This window comes from Platichthys flesus, chromosome 8 (genome assembly GCF_949316205.1).
Source record: "Platichthys flesus chromosome 8, fPlaFle2.1, whole genome shotgun sequence".
Taxonomy (NCBI): Eukaryota; Metazoa; Chordata; class Actinopteri; order Pleuronectiformes; family Pleuronectidae; genus Platichthys; species Platichthys flesus.
This window is the reverse complement of record NC_084952.1, coordinates 27,380,002-27,396,325: the sequence shown is the minus strand read 5'-3', so window position 1 is coordinate 27,396,325 and position 16,324 is coordinate 27,380,002. Positions and strand designations below refer to the sequence as shown.

The window sequence follows — 16,324 nt, the reverse complement described above, 5'->3', positions numbered from 1 at the left end:
TGAGAAATGCCTAGAAATGTCTCACTCTTTGTGTTAGGTAAAAAAATTACATAGGACACTTGTAGGCACTTTACATTATAGCAAGAATGCCTAGAAATGTCCCAAATGTTTTGTTAGGGAAAAATTAAATACATGGTAGAAAAAATTCTACAGCACCAGCCACGCCCAGGGACCCACTCTAAAGCCCCACCTTGAGTGCTGAGAAATGCCTAAAAATGTCTCACTCTTTGTGTTAGGTAAAAAAATGACATGGGACACTTTTAGGCACTTTACATTAAAGCAAGAATGCCTAGAAATGTCCCAAATGTTTTGTTAGGGAAAAATGAAATACATGGTAGAAAAAATTCTCCAGCACCAGCAACGTCCAGGGACCCACTCTAAAGCCCCACCTTGAGTGCTGAGAAATGCCTAGAAATGTCTCACTCTTTGTGTTAGGTAAAAAAATGACATGGGACACTTGTAGGCACTTTACATTATAGCAAGATTGCCTACAAGTGTCCCAAATGTTTTGTTAGGGAAAAATTAAATACATGGGAAAAACAATTCTCCATTACCAGCCAAGCCCAGGGACCCACTCTAAAGCCCCACCTTGAGTGCTGAAAAAACCTAGAAATGTCTCACTCTTTGTGTAAGTACAACAAATAAAAATACATGGGACACTTGTAGGCACTTTACATTATAGCAAGATTGCCTAGAAATGTCCCAAATGTTTTTTTAGGGAAAAATACAAAACATGGTAAAAAAAAAAATCGCCAGCACCAGCCAAGACTGGGGAGCCACTCTAAAGCCCAACATTGAGTGATGAAAAATGCCTAGAAATGTGTCACTCTTTGTGTTAGGTAAAAAAATGACATGGGACACTAGTAGGCACTTTTCATTATAGCAAGAATGCCTAGAAATGTCCCAAATGTTTTGTTAGGGAAAAATTAAATACATGGGAAATACAATTATCCATTACCAGCCAAGCCCAGGAACCCACTCTAAAGCCCCACCCTGAGTGCTGAGAAATGCCTAGAAATGTCTCACTCTTTGTGTTAGGTAAAAACAAAACAAAAAATAACATGGGACACTTGTAGGCACTTTGCATTATAGCAAGAATGCCTAGAAATGTCCCAAATGTTTTGTTAGGGAAAAATTAAATACATGGTAGAAAAAATTCTCCAGCACCAGCCACGCCCAGGGACCCACTCTAAAGCCCCACCCTGAGTGCTGAGAAATGCCTAGAAATGTCTCACTCTTTGTGTTAGGTAAAAAAATTACATAGGACACTTGTAGGCACTTTACATTATAGCAAGAATGCCTAGAAATGTCCCAAATGTTTTGTTAGGGAAAAATTAAATACATGGTAGAAAAAATTCTACAGCACCAGCCACGCCCAGGGACCCACTCTAAAGCCCCACCTTGAGTGCTGAGAAATGCCTAAAAATGTCTCACTCTTTGTGTTAGGTAAAAAAATGACATGGGACACTTTTAGGCACTTTACATTAAAGCAAGAATGCCTAGAAATGTCCCAAATGTTTTGTTAGGGAACAATTAAATACATGGTAGAAAAAATTCTCCAGCACCAGCCACGCCCAGGGACCCACTCTTAAGCCCCACCTTGAGTGCTGAGAAATGCCTAGAAATGTCTCACTCTTTGTGTTAGGTAAAAAAATGACATGGGACACTTGTAGGCACTTTACATTAAAGCAAGAATGCCTAGAAATGTCCCAAATGTTTTGTTAGGGAAAAAGACAAAACATGGTAGAAAAAAATCTCCAGCACCAGCCAAGCCCAGGTACCCACTCTAAAGCCCCACCTTGAGTGCTGAAAAATGCCTAGAAATGTCTCACTCTTTGTGTTCGGTAAAACATATAAAAATACATGGGACACTTGTAGGCACTTTACATTATAGCAAGAATGCCTAGAAATGTCCGAAATGTTTTGTTAGGGAAAAATGAAATACATGGGAGAAAAAAATCTCCAGTACCAGCCAAGCCTGAGGAAACACTCTAAAGCCCAACCCTGAGTGCTGAAAAATGCCTAGAAATGTCTCACTCTTTGTGTTAGGTAAAAAAATGACATGGGACACTTGTAGGCACTTTACATTATAGCAAGAATACCTAGAGATGTACCAAATGTTGTGTTAGGGAAAAATGAAATACATGGGAGAAAAAATTCTCCAGCACCAGCCACGCCCAAGGACCCACTGTAAAGCCCCACCCTGAGTGCTGAGAAATGCCTAGAAATGTCTCACTCTTTGTGTTAGGTAAAAAAATGACATGGGACACTTGTAGGCACTTTACATTAAAGCAAGAATGCCTAGAAATGTCCCAAATGTTTTGTTAGGGAAAAAAACAAAACATGGTAGAAAAAAATCTCCAGCACCAGCCAAGCCCAGGGACCCACTCTAAAGCCCCACCTTGAGTGCTGAAAAATGCCTAGAAATGTCTCACTCTTTGTGTTCGGTAAAACATATAAAAATACATGGGACACTTGTAGGCACTTTACATTATACCAAGAATGCCTAGAAATGTCCGAAATGTTTTGTTAGGGAAAAATGAAAAACATGGGAGAAAAAAATCTCCAGTACCAGCCAAGCCTGAGGAAACACTCTAAAGCCCAACCCTGAGTGCTGAAAAATGCCTAGAAATGTCTCAGTCTTTGTGTTAGGTAAAAAAATGACATGGGACACTTGTATGCACTTTACATTGTAGCAAGAATACCTAGAGATATACCAAATGTTTTGTTAGGGAAAAATGAAATACATGGGAGAAAAAATTCTCCAGCACCAGCCACGCCCAGGGACCCACTGTAAAGCCCCACCCTGAGTGCTGAGAAATGCCTAGAAATGTCTCACTCTTTGTGTTAGGTAAAAAAATGACATGGGACACTTGTAGGCACTTTACATTATAGCAAGAATACCTAGAGATGTACCAAATGTTTTGTTAGGGAAAAATTAAATACATGGGAGAAAAAATTCTCCAGCACCAGCCACGCCCAGGGACCCACTGTAAAGCCCCACCTTGAGTGCTGATAAATGCCTAGAAATGTCTCACTCTTTGTGTTAGGTAAAAAAATGACATGGGACACTTGTAGGCACTTTACATTAAAGCAAGAATGCCTAGAAATGTCCCAAATGTTTTGTTAGGGAAAAATTAAATACATGGTAGAACAAATTCTCCAGCACCAGCCACGCCCAGGGACCCACTCTAAAGCCCCACCTTGAGTGCTGAGAAATGCCTTGAAATGTCTCACTCTTTGTGTTAGGTAAAAAAATGACATGGGACACTTGTAGGCAGTTTACATTATAGCAAGAATACCTAGAGATGTACCAAATGTTTTGTTAGGGAAAAATTAAATACATGGGAGAAAAAATTCTCCAGCACCAGCCACGCCAAGGGACCCACTGTAAAGCCCCACCCTGAGTGCTGATAAATGCCTAGAAATGTCTCACTCTTTGTGTTAGGTAAAAAAATTACATGGGACACTTGTAGGCACTTTACATTAGCAAGAATGCCTAGAAATGTCCCAAATGTTTTGTTAGGGAAAAATACAAAACATGGTAGAAAAAAATTGCCAGCGCCAGCCAAGCCTGGGGAGCCACTGTAAAGCCCAACATTGAGTGCTGAAAAATGCCTGGAAATGTGTCACTCTTTGTGTTAGGTAAAAAAATGACATGGGACACTAGTAGGTACTTTACATTATAACAAGAATGCCTAGCAATGTCCCAAATGTTTTGTTAGGGAAAAATTAAATACATGGGAAAAAAAATTCTCCATTACCAGCCACGCCCAGGGACCCACTCTAAAAACCCACCTTGAGTGCTGAGAAATGCCTAAAAATGTCTCACTCTTTGTGTTAGGTAAAAAATGACATGGGACACTTGTAGGCACTTTACATTAAAGCAAGAATGCCTAGAAATGTCCCAAATGTTTTGTTAGGGAAAAATGAAATACATGGTAGAAAAAATTCTCCAGCACCAGCAACGTCCAGGGACCCACTCTAAAGCCCCACCTTGAGTGCTGAGAAATGCCTAGAAATGTCTCACTCTTTGTGTTAGGTAAAAAAATGACATGGGACACTTGTAGGCACTTTACATTAAAGCAAGAATGCCTAGAAATGTCCCAAATGTTTTGTTAGGGAAAAAAACAAAACATGGTAGAAAAAAATCTCCAGCACCAGCCAAGCCCAGGGACCCACTCTAAAGCCCCACTTTGAGTGCTGAAAGATGCCTAGAAATGTCTCACTCTTTGTGTTCGGTAAAACAAATAAAAATACATGGGACACTTTTAGGCACTTTACATTATAGCAAGAATGCCTAGAAATATCCGAAATGTTTTGTTAGGGAAAAATTAAATACATGGGAGAAAAAAATCTCCACTACCAGCCAAGCCTGAGGAAACACTCTAAAGCCCAACCCTGAGTGCTGAAAAATGCCTAGAAATGTCTCACTCTTTGTGTTAGGTAAAAAAATGGCATGGGACACTTGTAGGCACTTTACATTATAGCAAGAATACCTAGAGATGTACCAAATGTTTTGGTAGGGAAAAATGAAATACATGGGAGAAAAAATTCTCCAGCACCAGCCACGCCCAGGGACCCACTGTAAAGCCCCACCTTGAGTGCTGATAAATGCCTAGAAATGTCTCACTCTTTGTGTTAGGTAAAAAAATGACATGGGACACTAGTAGGCACTTTACATTATAACAAGAATGCCTAGCAATGTCCCAAATGTTTTGTTAGGGAAAAATTAAATACATGGGAAAAAAAATTCTCCATTACCAGCCACGCCCAGGGACCCACTCTAAAAACCCACCTTGAGTGCTGAGAAATGCCTAAAAATGTCTCACTCTTTGTGTTAGGTAAAAAATGACATGGGACACTTGTAGGCACTTTACATTAAAGCAAGAATGCCTAGAAATGTCCCAAATGTTTTGTTAGGGAAAAATGAAATACATGGTAGAAAAAATTCTCCAGCACCAGCCACGTCCAGGGACCCACTCTAAAGCCCCACCTTGAGTGCTGAGAAATGCCTAGAAATGTCTCACTCTTTGTGTTAGGTAAAAAAATGACATGGGACACTTGTAGGCACTTTACATTAAAACAAGAATGCCTAGAAATGTCCCAAATGTTTTGTTAGGGAAAAAAACAAAACATGGTAGAAAAAAATCTCCAGCACCAGCCAAGCCCAGGGACCCACTCTAAAGCCCCACCTTGAGTGCTGAAAGATGCCTAGAAATGTCTCACTCTTTGTGTTCGGTAAAACAAATAAAAATACATGGGACACTTGTAGGCACTTTACATTATAGCAAGAATGCCTAGAAATGTCCGAAATGTTTTGTTAGGGAAAAATGAAATACATGGGAGAAAAAAATCTCCAGTACCAGCCAAGCCTGAGGAAACACTCTAAAGCCCAACCCTGAGTGCTGAAAAATGCCTAGAAATGTCTCACTCTTTGTGTTAGGTAAAAAAATGACATGGGACACTTGTAGGCACTTTACATTATAGCAAGAATACCTAGAGATGTACCAAAGGTTTTGTTAGGGAAAAATGAAATACATGGGAGAAAAAATTCTCCAGCACCAGCCACACCCAGGGACCCACTGTAAAGCCCCACCCTCAGTGCTGAGAAATGCCTAGTAATGTGTCACTCTTTGTGTTAGGTAAAAACAAAACAAAAAATAACATGGGACACTTGTATGCACTTTGCATTATAGCAAGAATGCCTAGAAATGTCCCAAATGATTTTTTAAGGGAAAAATACAAAACATGGTAGAAAAAAAAATCGCCAGCACCAGCCAAGCCTGGGGAGCCACTCTAAAGCCCAACCCTGAGTGCTGAGAAATGCCTAGAAATGTCTCACTCTTTGTGTTAGGTAAAAAAATGACATGGGACACTAGTAGGCACTTTACATTATAGCTAGTTTCTTGGCTTGTTTAGGCAATATGTCATCACTACAGGATGCAGAGGCTCATCTTGAAGAGATGGAGAAGGCAGCACTATCTATGATCAAGGAGCTCAACGCAACTCTGGTATTGTAACACTTTCGATACACTTCCATTTTCCTGTTTTCATTAAAGGATTTGCTATGCCAGTCTATATGGTTTTATTTTCTTTAATTCAAATTTTTGTCCTTCTTAGTCACCCAAGAAAAAGAGAAAATCAAAACCAAAACCAAAACCTTTTGTTCGATGGAGGAAACGGGACAAAGATGGCAACATTGTTGCCCAAAGACGCAAGTCCCCCTCATCAAACTCATGTGGTTAGTTCAATACTGGAATTGGCATGCTGCACAAACTATTCGCTGAGAGAAAATTGCTGGTGATTGTTGTGAAATATTGCACAATAACAAAGGTATGCCATAATTAAGCAGAGTATCTTCTAACGCAAACAGAAGTGTTTACATCTCAATACAACCTAAACATCCTCTCCTCACTCTTCAACAAATGCGACCAAGGGCCACACTTTGGCTTGGTATGAAATACTGAAACATTGTATTTATTTTTTTATCAGGGACCATTCACATTAACAAACACATTTTAACTCCGCTATTTCCAAGAGTACCATTAATACACTGTACTGTGAACTCTGCCATAATGTCTGTCTATGTTTTGTTGTCATATACTATGACAACTGAAATAGTAACCTGACCAAACCTATAAACAGCAAAGAGATCCACAGACAAGGGCAGTTCCATTGAGAACTATTAAGATTAGTAGTGATTGACATTAAAACTGCAATGAAATGTTGGCATACTTCACATTTAACTTTCTCTTCTTAGCGAAACGGGTCAGATCATCCACTCCCAGTGTTCCTGAGGGGGTTTCTGTACAGATGCACGATGACCAAGAGGAAGAACTTGGTAAGTGACGATAGTTTCTATATTTATATTTCTGTGCCATGTTTGATTGGCAAACAAATTTGATGGCCCAGCCCATACTTTTCCTTATATACACCATTTTCTCTTCCTGAAACAGAGAATGCACTAAAAGAACTTGAGAGTCTTCTCAGTGTTTCACACGATGACACCGATGTCGTTATTGATGCCAGCACACCAACAACAGCTAGCGACTGGAAGACTCGAAACATCTTCTCGTCAGAGAGATGGAAGGAAGCCAGACAACAGCTTGTGGATAATATGCTCAGAGCAAACTGCATCAAACCACAGCTCTGTCAGAGATGCTTAAAGAAAGACGCCACAATCAGATGTGCTGAATGCATGCCCATGCAATATTACTGCTGTGATTGTGACATTAGCCATCATCAGTCCCAAGCACTTCACAATCGGGCATCCAGGATTCATGGCTTCCACAAGCCACTGCCGCCAACAGTTGTGGTGAAAGATGATGCTGACGGGCACTATTCTCATCACATATGTGGTAAATAAATATATTTTCTTTTCTTTTTAAAAACACAAATCTATTTATTTATGTTTTTAATCTCTTTTCCCTTAGTAAGAATATTGCCAATGGAAATGCCAGACCATATTTGTGAATGCCCTCCAGAGAGTCTAAATGTTGTTCCAGGGAGGCCTATAGTCTTCATAAACATGAAAGGTAACTCATTAGCATGAACATTCCATACTGTCAGACAAGTTTAGGCTTTTGAGCACCTTTTCTTTATATTCTTATCAGAGAATATAACAAGTTTTGTTTTTTACCAAGGGCGATATGATCTGAACCTCCCAGAGCTGCGGTGTGGAAGCTGCTGTGCTAGCTGGAAACCAGAGCTCAAAGATGTCCAAGTTAGTGGCTACTGGCCGGCCACAATACATTTTTACACACTTTATGATGTAGCCATATTTCAAGGATTCAAGGAAATGAAGCTGGTTGCTCCAGGGAATTCTCGCTTGAGCTTTATGAGAATGCTCGATGCACAAACAACAGAGTGTGGCAGGGTGGGTTGGTATATATTATACGTTTACAATATTTATCAATGTCTCCTTATAATTCTGCATACGTATAACTTAAATTGTAATGGATATTTCAACAGACTGGTAAAGTGTGTTCTGACACATTCTACAAGAGCTTCATGGAGTGGGTGATAAGCTCTTACGAGGTGAACAAATTGTGTTCGGAGCAGCCGTTCATCTGCCCAGCCTGTTGTCCACAAATGCTGGCTGTGTCCGTCGATGGAAACAGGAAGCACTACCGCTTCAAAAAGGACGGGTGGTGGGTCTATGTTTTTATGTTACATTGTCCTATCATGTCAATGTATCAGCTCTTTTTTGTTATGTCAAGAGGGTTTGTGTAAATTCTTAAGCAATGCAAACTGTTATAGTGGGAGCCAAACAACTAAAAAAACACTTGAGGGATTCTTAACACATTCAACCTGTTGTGCTCAAGTGACGGAACCATCTTTTTGCATTTAAATTGTTAATGTTACCATATTTTATTTCAATGCCTACAAATAATGAGCTTGTTAGTATCTATCAAGATACTCATAGATCCACATGTGGTTGAAAATCTGTGTTTTCCTCAGATTAGGATTTCCCACAGCTGGGACTCCCAAATATAGATAACGTGACTGCCGAAGCAGCAGCCGCAATATTTATGTATATTTATGTATTTATGTTAAAATGATCAAATATTGCTATGTATGTTCTCTAGTACTGATGAAGCAGGTTACTTTGAGGGTGTGCTTCTCTGCAAAGATGATGAGGTGGCAGCATTTGTGGAAGACATCCAAAAGAGGACCAAGCATGTAAGAGTGTCTGTTTTTAATCACATGATTTGTCATTGTACTTTGTATACTGCAAGCCCAATTTTATTTCAGATGAGTACTACCATTTGCAAAAGTATCTCCTGCAAAATTACACGCAAAAATTTTCATAAATTAATTAAAATGACTACTGTGACGATGTTTTGTCATTTTTAGGTGCCAGGAAAGGGGGTTTGTGGCAGGTCTCAGCTGAATGCAGCCAAAGAGACGAGTAAGAGGAGTAGCTCCAGCCTTGATGAGCAGGTATGTGTTGTAAGAGATTTCTCTTGGAATTACTATTTATCATACTAAGTCCCTAATAAACATGCTAATTCTGTTACAAACTTATGTAGATGATATCAGACTTAATCTATATTATATTAAGATGTATGTTATTTTTGTGTGCGCAGTTTTATTTTGTTCCTCAGTAACATTGTTTTTTTAGCAATTTCTTTGCTGGAAGGGTAGATAACTTTTCTACTATGCAGATAAATTATGTGAAATTAAGTGTACCATTGTTCGACAGGGTATAGAAGTAGCTGTGTGCCGACATGGGATTATTCTTCGTGCTCTGAATATGTTCAGGCAAGTTTGATAACCCTCTTACTAACATCTATTCCAAAAAGGTTTCACCATTTCAGGACATATACTTGCTAACACCGTAAACTCATCTATTAATCGTAAACCTAACTTCGGTCTTTTTGTCAGTTTATTATGTATTGTTGACATAATGCTGTGATGCAATCCTACAGGGGTGAGATCTTCGCTTATCCCATGTTCCTGCAGAAGGAAGTCTCTGCCATCAGTCCTCCAACCTTCTTTTGCATGGACGTTATTTGCAAATATTGGCCTTACATCAGCAGAATTTGTGAAGCCTACCCTGAATATAATCACCTCACTACCATGAAACCCTTTCTGTCTGTGCTCCATGCTAAAGCACACGGTATCAAGTGTGAGGTAATTTTAGACATCAATTTCATTTTCATTTGTTAAATTACTCGTGGGGCTACTATGTGAAAAGGGGGATGATTCCTACATGGTTTTACTAATATGCATGTAAACCACCTCAGGTTAAAGCTTAAACTACACACTTTATTCTTCTTCTTATTATTTATATTTAAATGTGCTGGATCACAGAGCCACCTTTGCGGGTCCCTAGGGAGTTAGGGGAAGAAAATGTTTGAGATCCAACACATAAGAGAATGTTTCTGGAAATCTTTTCAAGGTTTCACTTATTAATACCTAAATTTATCTGCCAGGCACAGAAATAGTGAAGTAGATTCTGTATCCATTTGGCACGTGAAATATCATACTTTCAAAGTCTATGCTCCTTTAAGTTTAAGTTCAAATTCTTCTCATCAAAACCAATGGGATCTGTTGTTGAAAACTGAAAATGTAGCAATTTTTTCTGGCCCCTAATACTTATTTGCAGGGTCTTACGTGGATGTTTTGCTGGACAGCTCTCTTTGCAGTTGGAGAGCAGGGGAGATGAGGTTGGGGAACTTGGTCCAGGCGGTGAATAGGAAGTGGATGGTGCCGTGGCAGGAGCTATAGGTGCAGGGTCTAATGTACAGTTGGCAAAAGAGAAAAAAGTTATATAAGGTAAAGGTATTTTAATATGATATTAAAGGGTGACAAATTACCATTATATGCTAGTAAGAACAGCCTTTATGAAAAAGGACAGTGTTACACATTGTGTCCAAGTGTCTTATGGTGTCATGGACTAAATTGTCTCTAAAACAGGAATCAGATTTATCATGATCATACTTATGATGAACTAAAAATTGTATGAACCTTGTTTGAACTGTGGTGAAAGTCCAAATATTAAATGAAACTTATTGGGTAAACACACTTTACGTAAATGGTTGATTTGCAGGGTCTTACCGGGATGTTTTGGTGGACAGCTCTCTTTTGAGTTGGAGAGCGGGGGAGATGAGGGTGGGGAACTTGGTCCAGGAGGTGAATGCGAGGTGGATGGGGCCGTGGCAGGAGCTGTAGGTGCAGGGTCTAATGTACAGTTGGCAAAAGAGAAAAAACATAAATGACAAAGTAAATACATACTGAATGTATTCCAGGATGTTTATTGAAACTAACTTGGATGTTAGTAAGATAAGACTTGTAAACATAAACATAAACTTCTTCTTACCACAAGGTGTCAACAAGAGGTCGAATGTCTCTTCCTCCTCCCCTTCCTCCCCTTCCTCTCCCTCCTCCTCCGTTGCTTCTGGATGAAGAGGGGATTCAGCCAGTTCCCTCGGTCCCTCTGGGTCCACCGGAGTTAATGGGTTGGCCCTCTCTCTTTTAACAATCACTGTTTGAAAAAGAGTTATCTTAGGTCATGATTAAATATTGACACCATTCATGTCCTCTGCACATGTCATGGAATATGTAGCTGTATTATGCCATACTGTTGTATAAGGGCACTCAATTTATTAACAATTATAATAATAGGCTTTCTCAAGTACTGACAGAGTGTAAGTAAAGGTAAGTATCTACAATATTACCTGTTTGGGAGTGTTAATCTGTCTTGATCCTGTACATTAAACGAGGACAATTAATGATACTGTCTCTATTCACAACATGTCTGGCATTATTAAACATTCATTATAAACGCCTAGATAGAAATGACATAGCTGCAAGTGATATCTCAAATTATATAAACATTTGCACACATAGGAGTATTCACAAAGATGGACACATACAGACCTAAAAAATGCCTGACCCTAATAAAACCATACTGAGCTACATTTGGTAGGATGACTGTGGCTTCTGTGGCTGGGTTGGCTTGCTGATATAGCCAAAAAGTGATCTTAAGGGAGTTCTAAATTTAAATAATGTGGTTGTTTGATTCAGTAAAATTCCATTCTACTGAGATGGAAGTCTGGTTACATTATAAAACTGTCAACTTTTAGTTCTGATTATTGTGACTATCCTACTTTTTAATTCCACGTTTATAATTTTCAAAGTTGTACTTCATCTCACAATATTAAACATCTCCTGATACACACTGGCAATCTTAGTGTAGTGAAGCCTGTGACAGATATAGTCAGCAGCACAGGAGCTAGGTCAAGAATAAATGCTAAAGCGTATTCAGTGTGCTGTGTTGTGTTTAGGATCTAATTTGTGCTTATTAAAAAATATAATGAGTCAGTTGTTAAGGGAGTAACATTTTCATAAGCTTAAAGATCCTTATCACATGTTTATGGACTGCATATGTAAAAATAAAGCTACAAAAAATGTTGTGCAAATTTAACCCTGGAATTTGGATTGCTTGGACAATTTGTGAAGAAAGTGCAGCAGTTGGATAAGGCAGCATGAAGTCAGGAAAAACATTGTTGATAAAACGAAGGCAGAATACAAATATTGCAAAAGAATATTTATAATTTGATTTTCATGTTAAATGCTGGAGTTGCTGCCAGTAGAGTATGCTTATTAATAATGTCCATACACCAAGAATGACTTTGTAAATTCAAAGAGAGAAAGATTTAAAAGAAATAGACATATTTGGATGAAAACTCTGTAATTCTATATATCTGGTCCAAGGGGTTGCGGTTTTCTTCTAATATGGTTTCTGATCACAAAATGTATAATGACTCAATGATGGTTCAAAGCTCACTGTAGACTCTATCCCCCCAGAGTTGGTGTCGTGAGATCTTGAATTGTAACTAAAAATATTTAATAAAGACTACACTAGCACAAACAAAACATTTTGTGGACTAACCTGTCACAAGGCTTCCATACAGTCCTTCTATGATTTTCAAGGACTTGTAATTGGTGTCTGAAACTAGCTCCAGGCCACTGATGGAGTCAGCCGTCACAGAGCCCTTCTTCTCCCTCCCAAAGAGAAGCATTGGATGCAACCCCGCCATTTTCAATTTGTGAACCTGAAAACAAATCGGGAACATAATAAAAATGGATTAACTATTAAAAACAAAAAACATTATATTGTCAGTGCCTCCATATCCTTGTTGTTCGAATTGACCATGGCCCTGATCTGGTCAAACAGTATGGCCTATAACCTGTCCACCTTATAGCTTTAAAAAGATTTTAATAGAGTTTTTTTACAGTTTTCTGGGCAGTAAATTTAGTAAGAAATGGGACTATGACCTTGGGAGGGTAGAAAAAACAATGACTATCAATTTTATATGTTGTATTATATGATTGTCCGATTTGAGCATGAATGTTACAAATGTTCTATACAAATAAAATGAATTATAATAATTATGATAATTATTACTATTATACATCCATTCGACCGGGATAGGTAACTAGTGTGAAGAGTCGGCAGGCTACAGGTAGTGAAGAGCTTACCAGAACCCGGGCAGCATTCATCAATTTGTTCAAATTTCCACCTTTTTTAAGCTTGGCTCCCCATTCCCTGTCGGCTTTACCTTTAGCTTTTTCAACAGCCTTTTTCATTTGCTGTTGGGCTCCACAAAGTTTGCATATCTTGCATGCAACACGTATATGCTGCATGCAAGATATGCAGGTTTTCATTGTTGACCCGGGCATTTTGACTGAAAAGGAAAAGAGAAAAAAATGTTAGAGTTCGTCCATCAGAGGCCTTTTTATCTATAATAAATTTGTATTACAATAACTATAGTTTGGTCCTATTAGTGATCAATTGGTCATGAGTGAACAGTTTGTCAAGATTGTCAGAATAACATCTTGGTGTGCAAAGATAGATATAGCAATCTGAGGGAAAACAGACAAAACTTAGGTTGCTATAAAACACCTATGACCTAATTAACAGTTATTAACAATTCTCAGCTGCAAATAGTGATCAGGATACAGGATCATATTATCGTAGGTTCGGGTTTATTTGTGAGTGGAAACCTATGTCAAGGTTCATTACAGAATATTACCCTACTTCTTCCAAAGCAACTTTAAGCATTTTATGATAAGCATTTGATTTAACTAACTACTTCTAAACAATTGCATATGGAGAACATGTTTTTCCACATTTGTTGGGTATTATCATCATTATTATAATTATTATTATTAGAGTATATTTTAGATCGAGGACAGCCATTGTACCTGTACATCGTAACTTGAGTATAAGAACATCCCTGTGTGAGAATCCTCAACTCTAAGATTCTTCCTGGACTTTGCAGACATATTACTTCTGCTAGTCAATACAACACAATGTGTGGCCTGAACTTTTAATGGAGCTTAGTAGCTTTAGCAGTTACAATTGACTAATGTTGGTCTTCAAACCACCGTGACAGAGAAATAAATAGAATTTGAATAATCAATACATGCAGACTGTCGCATTGATTAATCATTTTCATAGAGCCGAGTTTTGCTTTAAGTGTCATTAGCAGTTAACGATAAACAACTTACTTACTTGTCAATGATGTGTTCCAGCCCGCGAATGATGCATTCTCACTCGTTTGCATTCTCAGTCGGTAGAGTTGAGCCCAAAAATCTGCAGCGCCATCGCGCGACATGTTGACGTAGCAGCATCTGTACTATCGTTTCGAATAGTATGTGAGAATCATTGCTTATTTGCAGAGTAAAATATAGACTTTGTTTGCTCTCACACTGTCTCCTCTTTAGCTAAGTTCCATCGTGCCATATCCTAGCTCTCCCCTCTCTTATCATGGGACGTACGTCCCCTTCTCTGCTGTTTTCAGCCATCCGGCGTCCGGACTCGGTAGTCAGAAGAAAACCTCAAAAACTCAGGGACGTGAATAATTCCAGGCGGATGTTCAGCAGTACAATGAACAGACGTCCCAGTTAACCCGGGCATGTTCCGGTTTCTTGATCTAGATATCTATAAAATACTAGATGTTTTCAATTTCAATCAGAATCTAAATAACAATTACATAGAGTAATACATACACGTTCCAGGGCTAACATGGGGGTTTAGCAGGTTCTGGCGTTATTATAGTTACGTAACCCTATTAAAAAAAGGTAAACAAGACACCACGTGGTGTTCAGTTGTCACGGCTATGGCTAGCCTATGAGCTTGCATCTCTCTCTGACAGGACCTGTCCGAGTGATACTAGTTGGCAGGCAAGCCTGTCAATCACTCATTTCCATGTCCGTTGCTAGCCAATGGCTTTGAGGCTGAACAGACCGAAAAGCCCATGCTGGCGGTTCGCGGTAATGCTAAGGTTACGTTTTTCAAGGAGCTCCAGGACGCTCACTCATTCCATCACAAAGTACACGTCAACGGCATGCGACAATGGTCCCGGTTTGGGAGTTTTAAACTGCGGTTGCCTTATATGTGAGTGCCGGACTATGGTGGCAGAGGAAAGCGTCCATAGCAACATCAAAATAAATCCGTTAAAAGTAAACTAACAACAAAAGATCATACAAACCATCTGAAAAAAGATTATGAAAATAATCCTAAAATGCGCTGCTTCAAAGTTGATCAAACACACTTATAAACGAGTAAAATATTTAATTTACCATAAAGAATAAAGTGATTATCCGCCATGTATGTTGTTTCCACGGAGAGAGCAACGTATAGGGCACCTGTCCCCGGCCGCCTGACGCCGGGTTCACACCGGACGCGGAAGCGACGCCGAAGCGAGGCGAAGCGCAGCGCCAATCCTGTGGCTCCCATCCACTCCCATGTTAAATCTTTGTGCTGAAGCACTGCGCCGCGTCTGCCTCGCGCCGTGCAGCGATCGTTTCGGCGTCGAGTCTATTTTTTCCGCTTGACGCGAGCGTATCGCGACAGGAAACACACTGAAAAATGATTTTAAACGATATTGACGACATATTTTTTATGAGATAAATGATCAAATATGCATCCCATACTTTGTATTCACCTTCTGTTGTCCAGGAGTTTTAATTTTAACACTTTTACCGAACACATTATTAAATGTCCCCCTCTGCCCATCCACTACAGCCACACAAGCAGTCATAATGATAAAAAGAGAGAGATTCTCCACATAGGCTTGAGTGGAGAATACGTAATTTACCCTCGACACCCGACATTTAACGGAGCAAACAGCGGAGAAGTTCTTCAACATGGATGACATTAAATTAATAATTGAAGTGGAGAAGTACAGTGAGTTGTATGATCCTCGGAACATGTTGTATAAAGACAACACTAAAAAGGACACATGTTGGGACGCGGATGCAGTTAATTTTGGAGCAACAAGCCCGGTGTGAACCGCCAAGCGCCGGCGCTTTAGGGATTAGCGCTACCGCCTCGCTTCGGCGTCGCTTCCGCGTCCGGTGTGAACCCGGCGTTACTCACGATTAAGTCGATTTCATACGTATTTTTGCGGATGTTCTTTAGTAACATTTCAAACGAAATTTTGATGAGACCAGCCTGATTAAATACATGGTAGAAAAAATTCTCCAGCACCAGCCACGCCCAGGGACCCACTCTAAAGCCCCACCTTGAGTGCTGAGAAATGCCTAGAAATGTCTCACTCTTTGTGTTAGGTAAAAAAATGACATGGGACACTTGTAGGCACCTTACATTAAAGCAAGAATGCCTAGAAATGTCCCAAATGTTTTGTTAGGAAAAAAAACAAAACATGGTAGAAAAAAATCTCCAACACCAGCCAAGCCCAGGGACCCACTCTAAAGCCCCACCTTGAGTGATGAAAAATGCCTAGAAATGTCTCACTCTTTGTGTTCGGTAAAACAAATAAAAATACATGGGACACTTGTAGGC

At 39.4% G+C, this 16,324-nt stretch overlaps 2 protein-coding genes across 3 annotated transcripts; one reads left to right on the top strand and one right to left on the bottom strand.

Annotated features, from left to right (window-relative positions):
* The first annotated feature begins 5,909 nt into the window (after positions 1–5,909).
* Positions 5,910–9,717, top strand: LOC133958541 (uncharacterized). Of its 2 annotated transcripts, XM_062393413.1 has the most exons (11): positions 5,910–6,014; positions 6,124–6,244; positions 6,764–6,844; positions 6,960–7,361; positions 7,437–7,538; positions 7,647–7,879; positions 7,975–8,153; positions 8,592–8,685; positions 8,860–8,946; positions 9,209–9,267; positions 9,435–9,717. In XM_062393413.1, the coding sequence occupies exons 1-11, from the start codon at positions 5,928–5,930 to the stop codon at positions 9,673–9,675; spliced, it is 1,686 nt and encodes a 561-aa protein (XP_062249397.1). In that variant the 5' UTR covers positions 5,910–5,927; the 3' UTR covers positions 9,676–9,717. The 2 variants fall into 2 exon arrangements, with proteins under 2 accessions (XP_062249397.1, XP_062249398.1); XM_062393414.1 differs by lacking the exon at positions 9,209–9,267 and having other exon boundaries at positions 9,435–9,573.
* LOC133958558 (uncharacterized) lies at positions 9,688–15,992 on the bottom strand. The gene is made up of 7 exons (XM_062393445.1): positions 14,030–15,992; positions 12,994–13,199; positions 12,404–12,566; positions 10,829–10,993; positions 10,567–10,689; positions 10,123–10,245; positions 9,688–9,837 (listed from the first exon to the last, which is right to left on the bottom strand). Exons 1-7 carry the CDS (start codon positions 14,130–14,132, stop codon positions 9,800–9,802), a joined length of 921 nt encoding a protein of 306 aa, XP_062249429.1. The 5' UTR covers positions 14,133–15,992; the 3' UTR covers positions 9,688–9,799.
* Between the last annotated feature and the right edge of the window lie 332 nt (positions 15,993–16,324).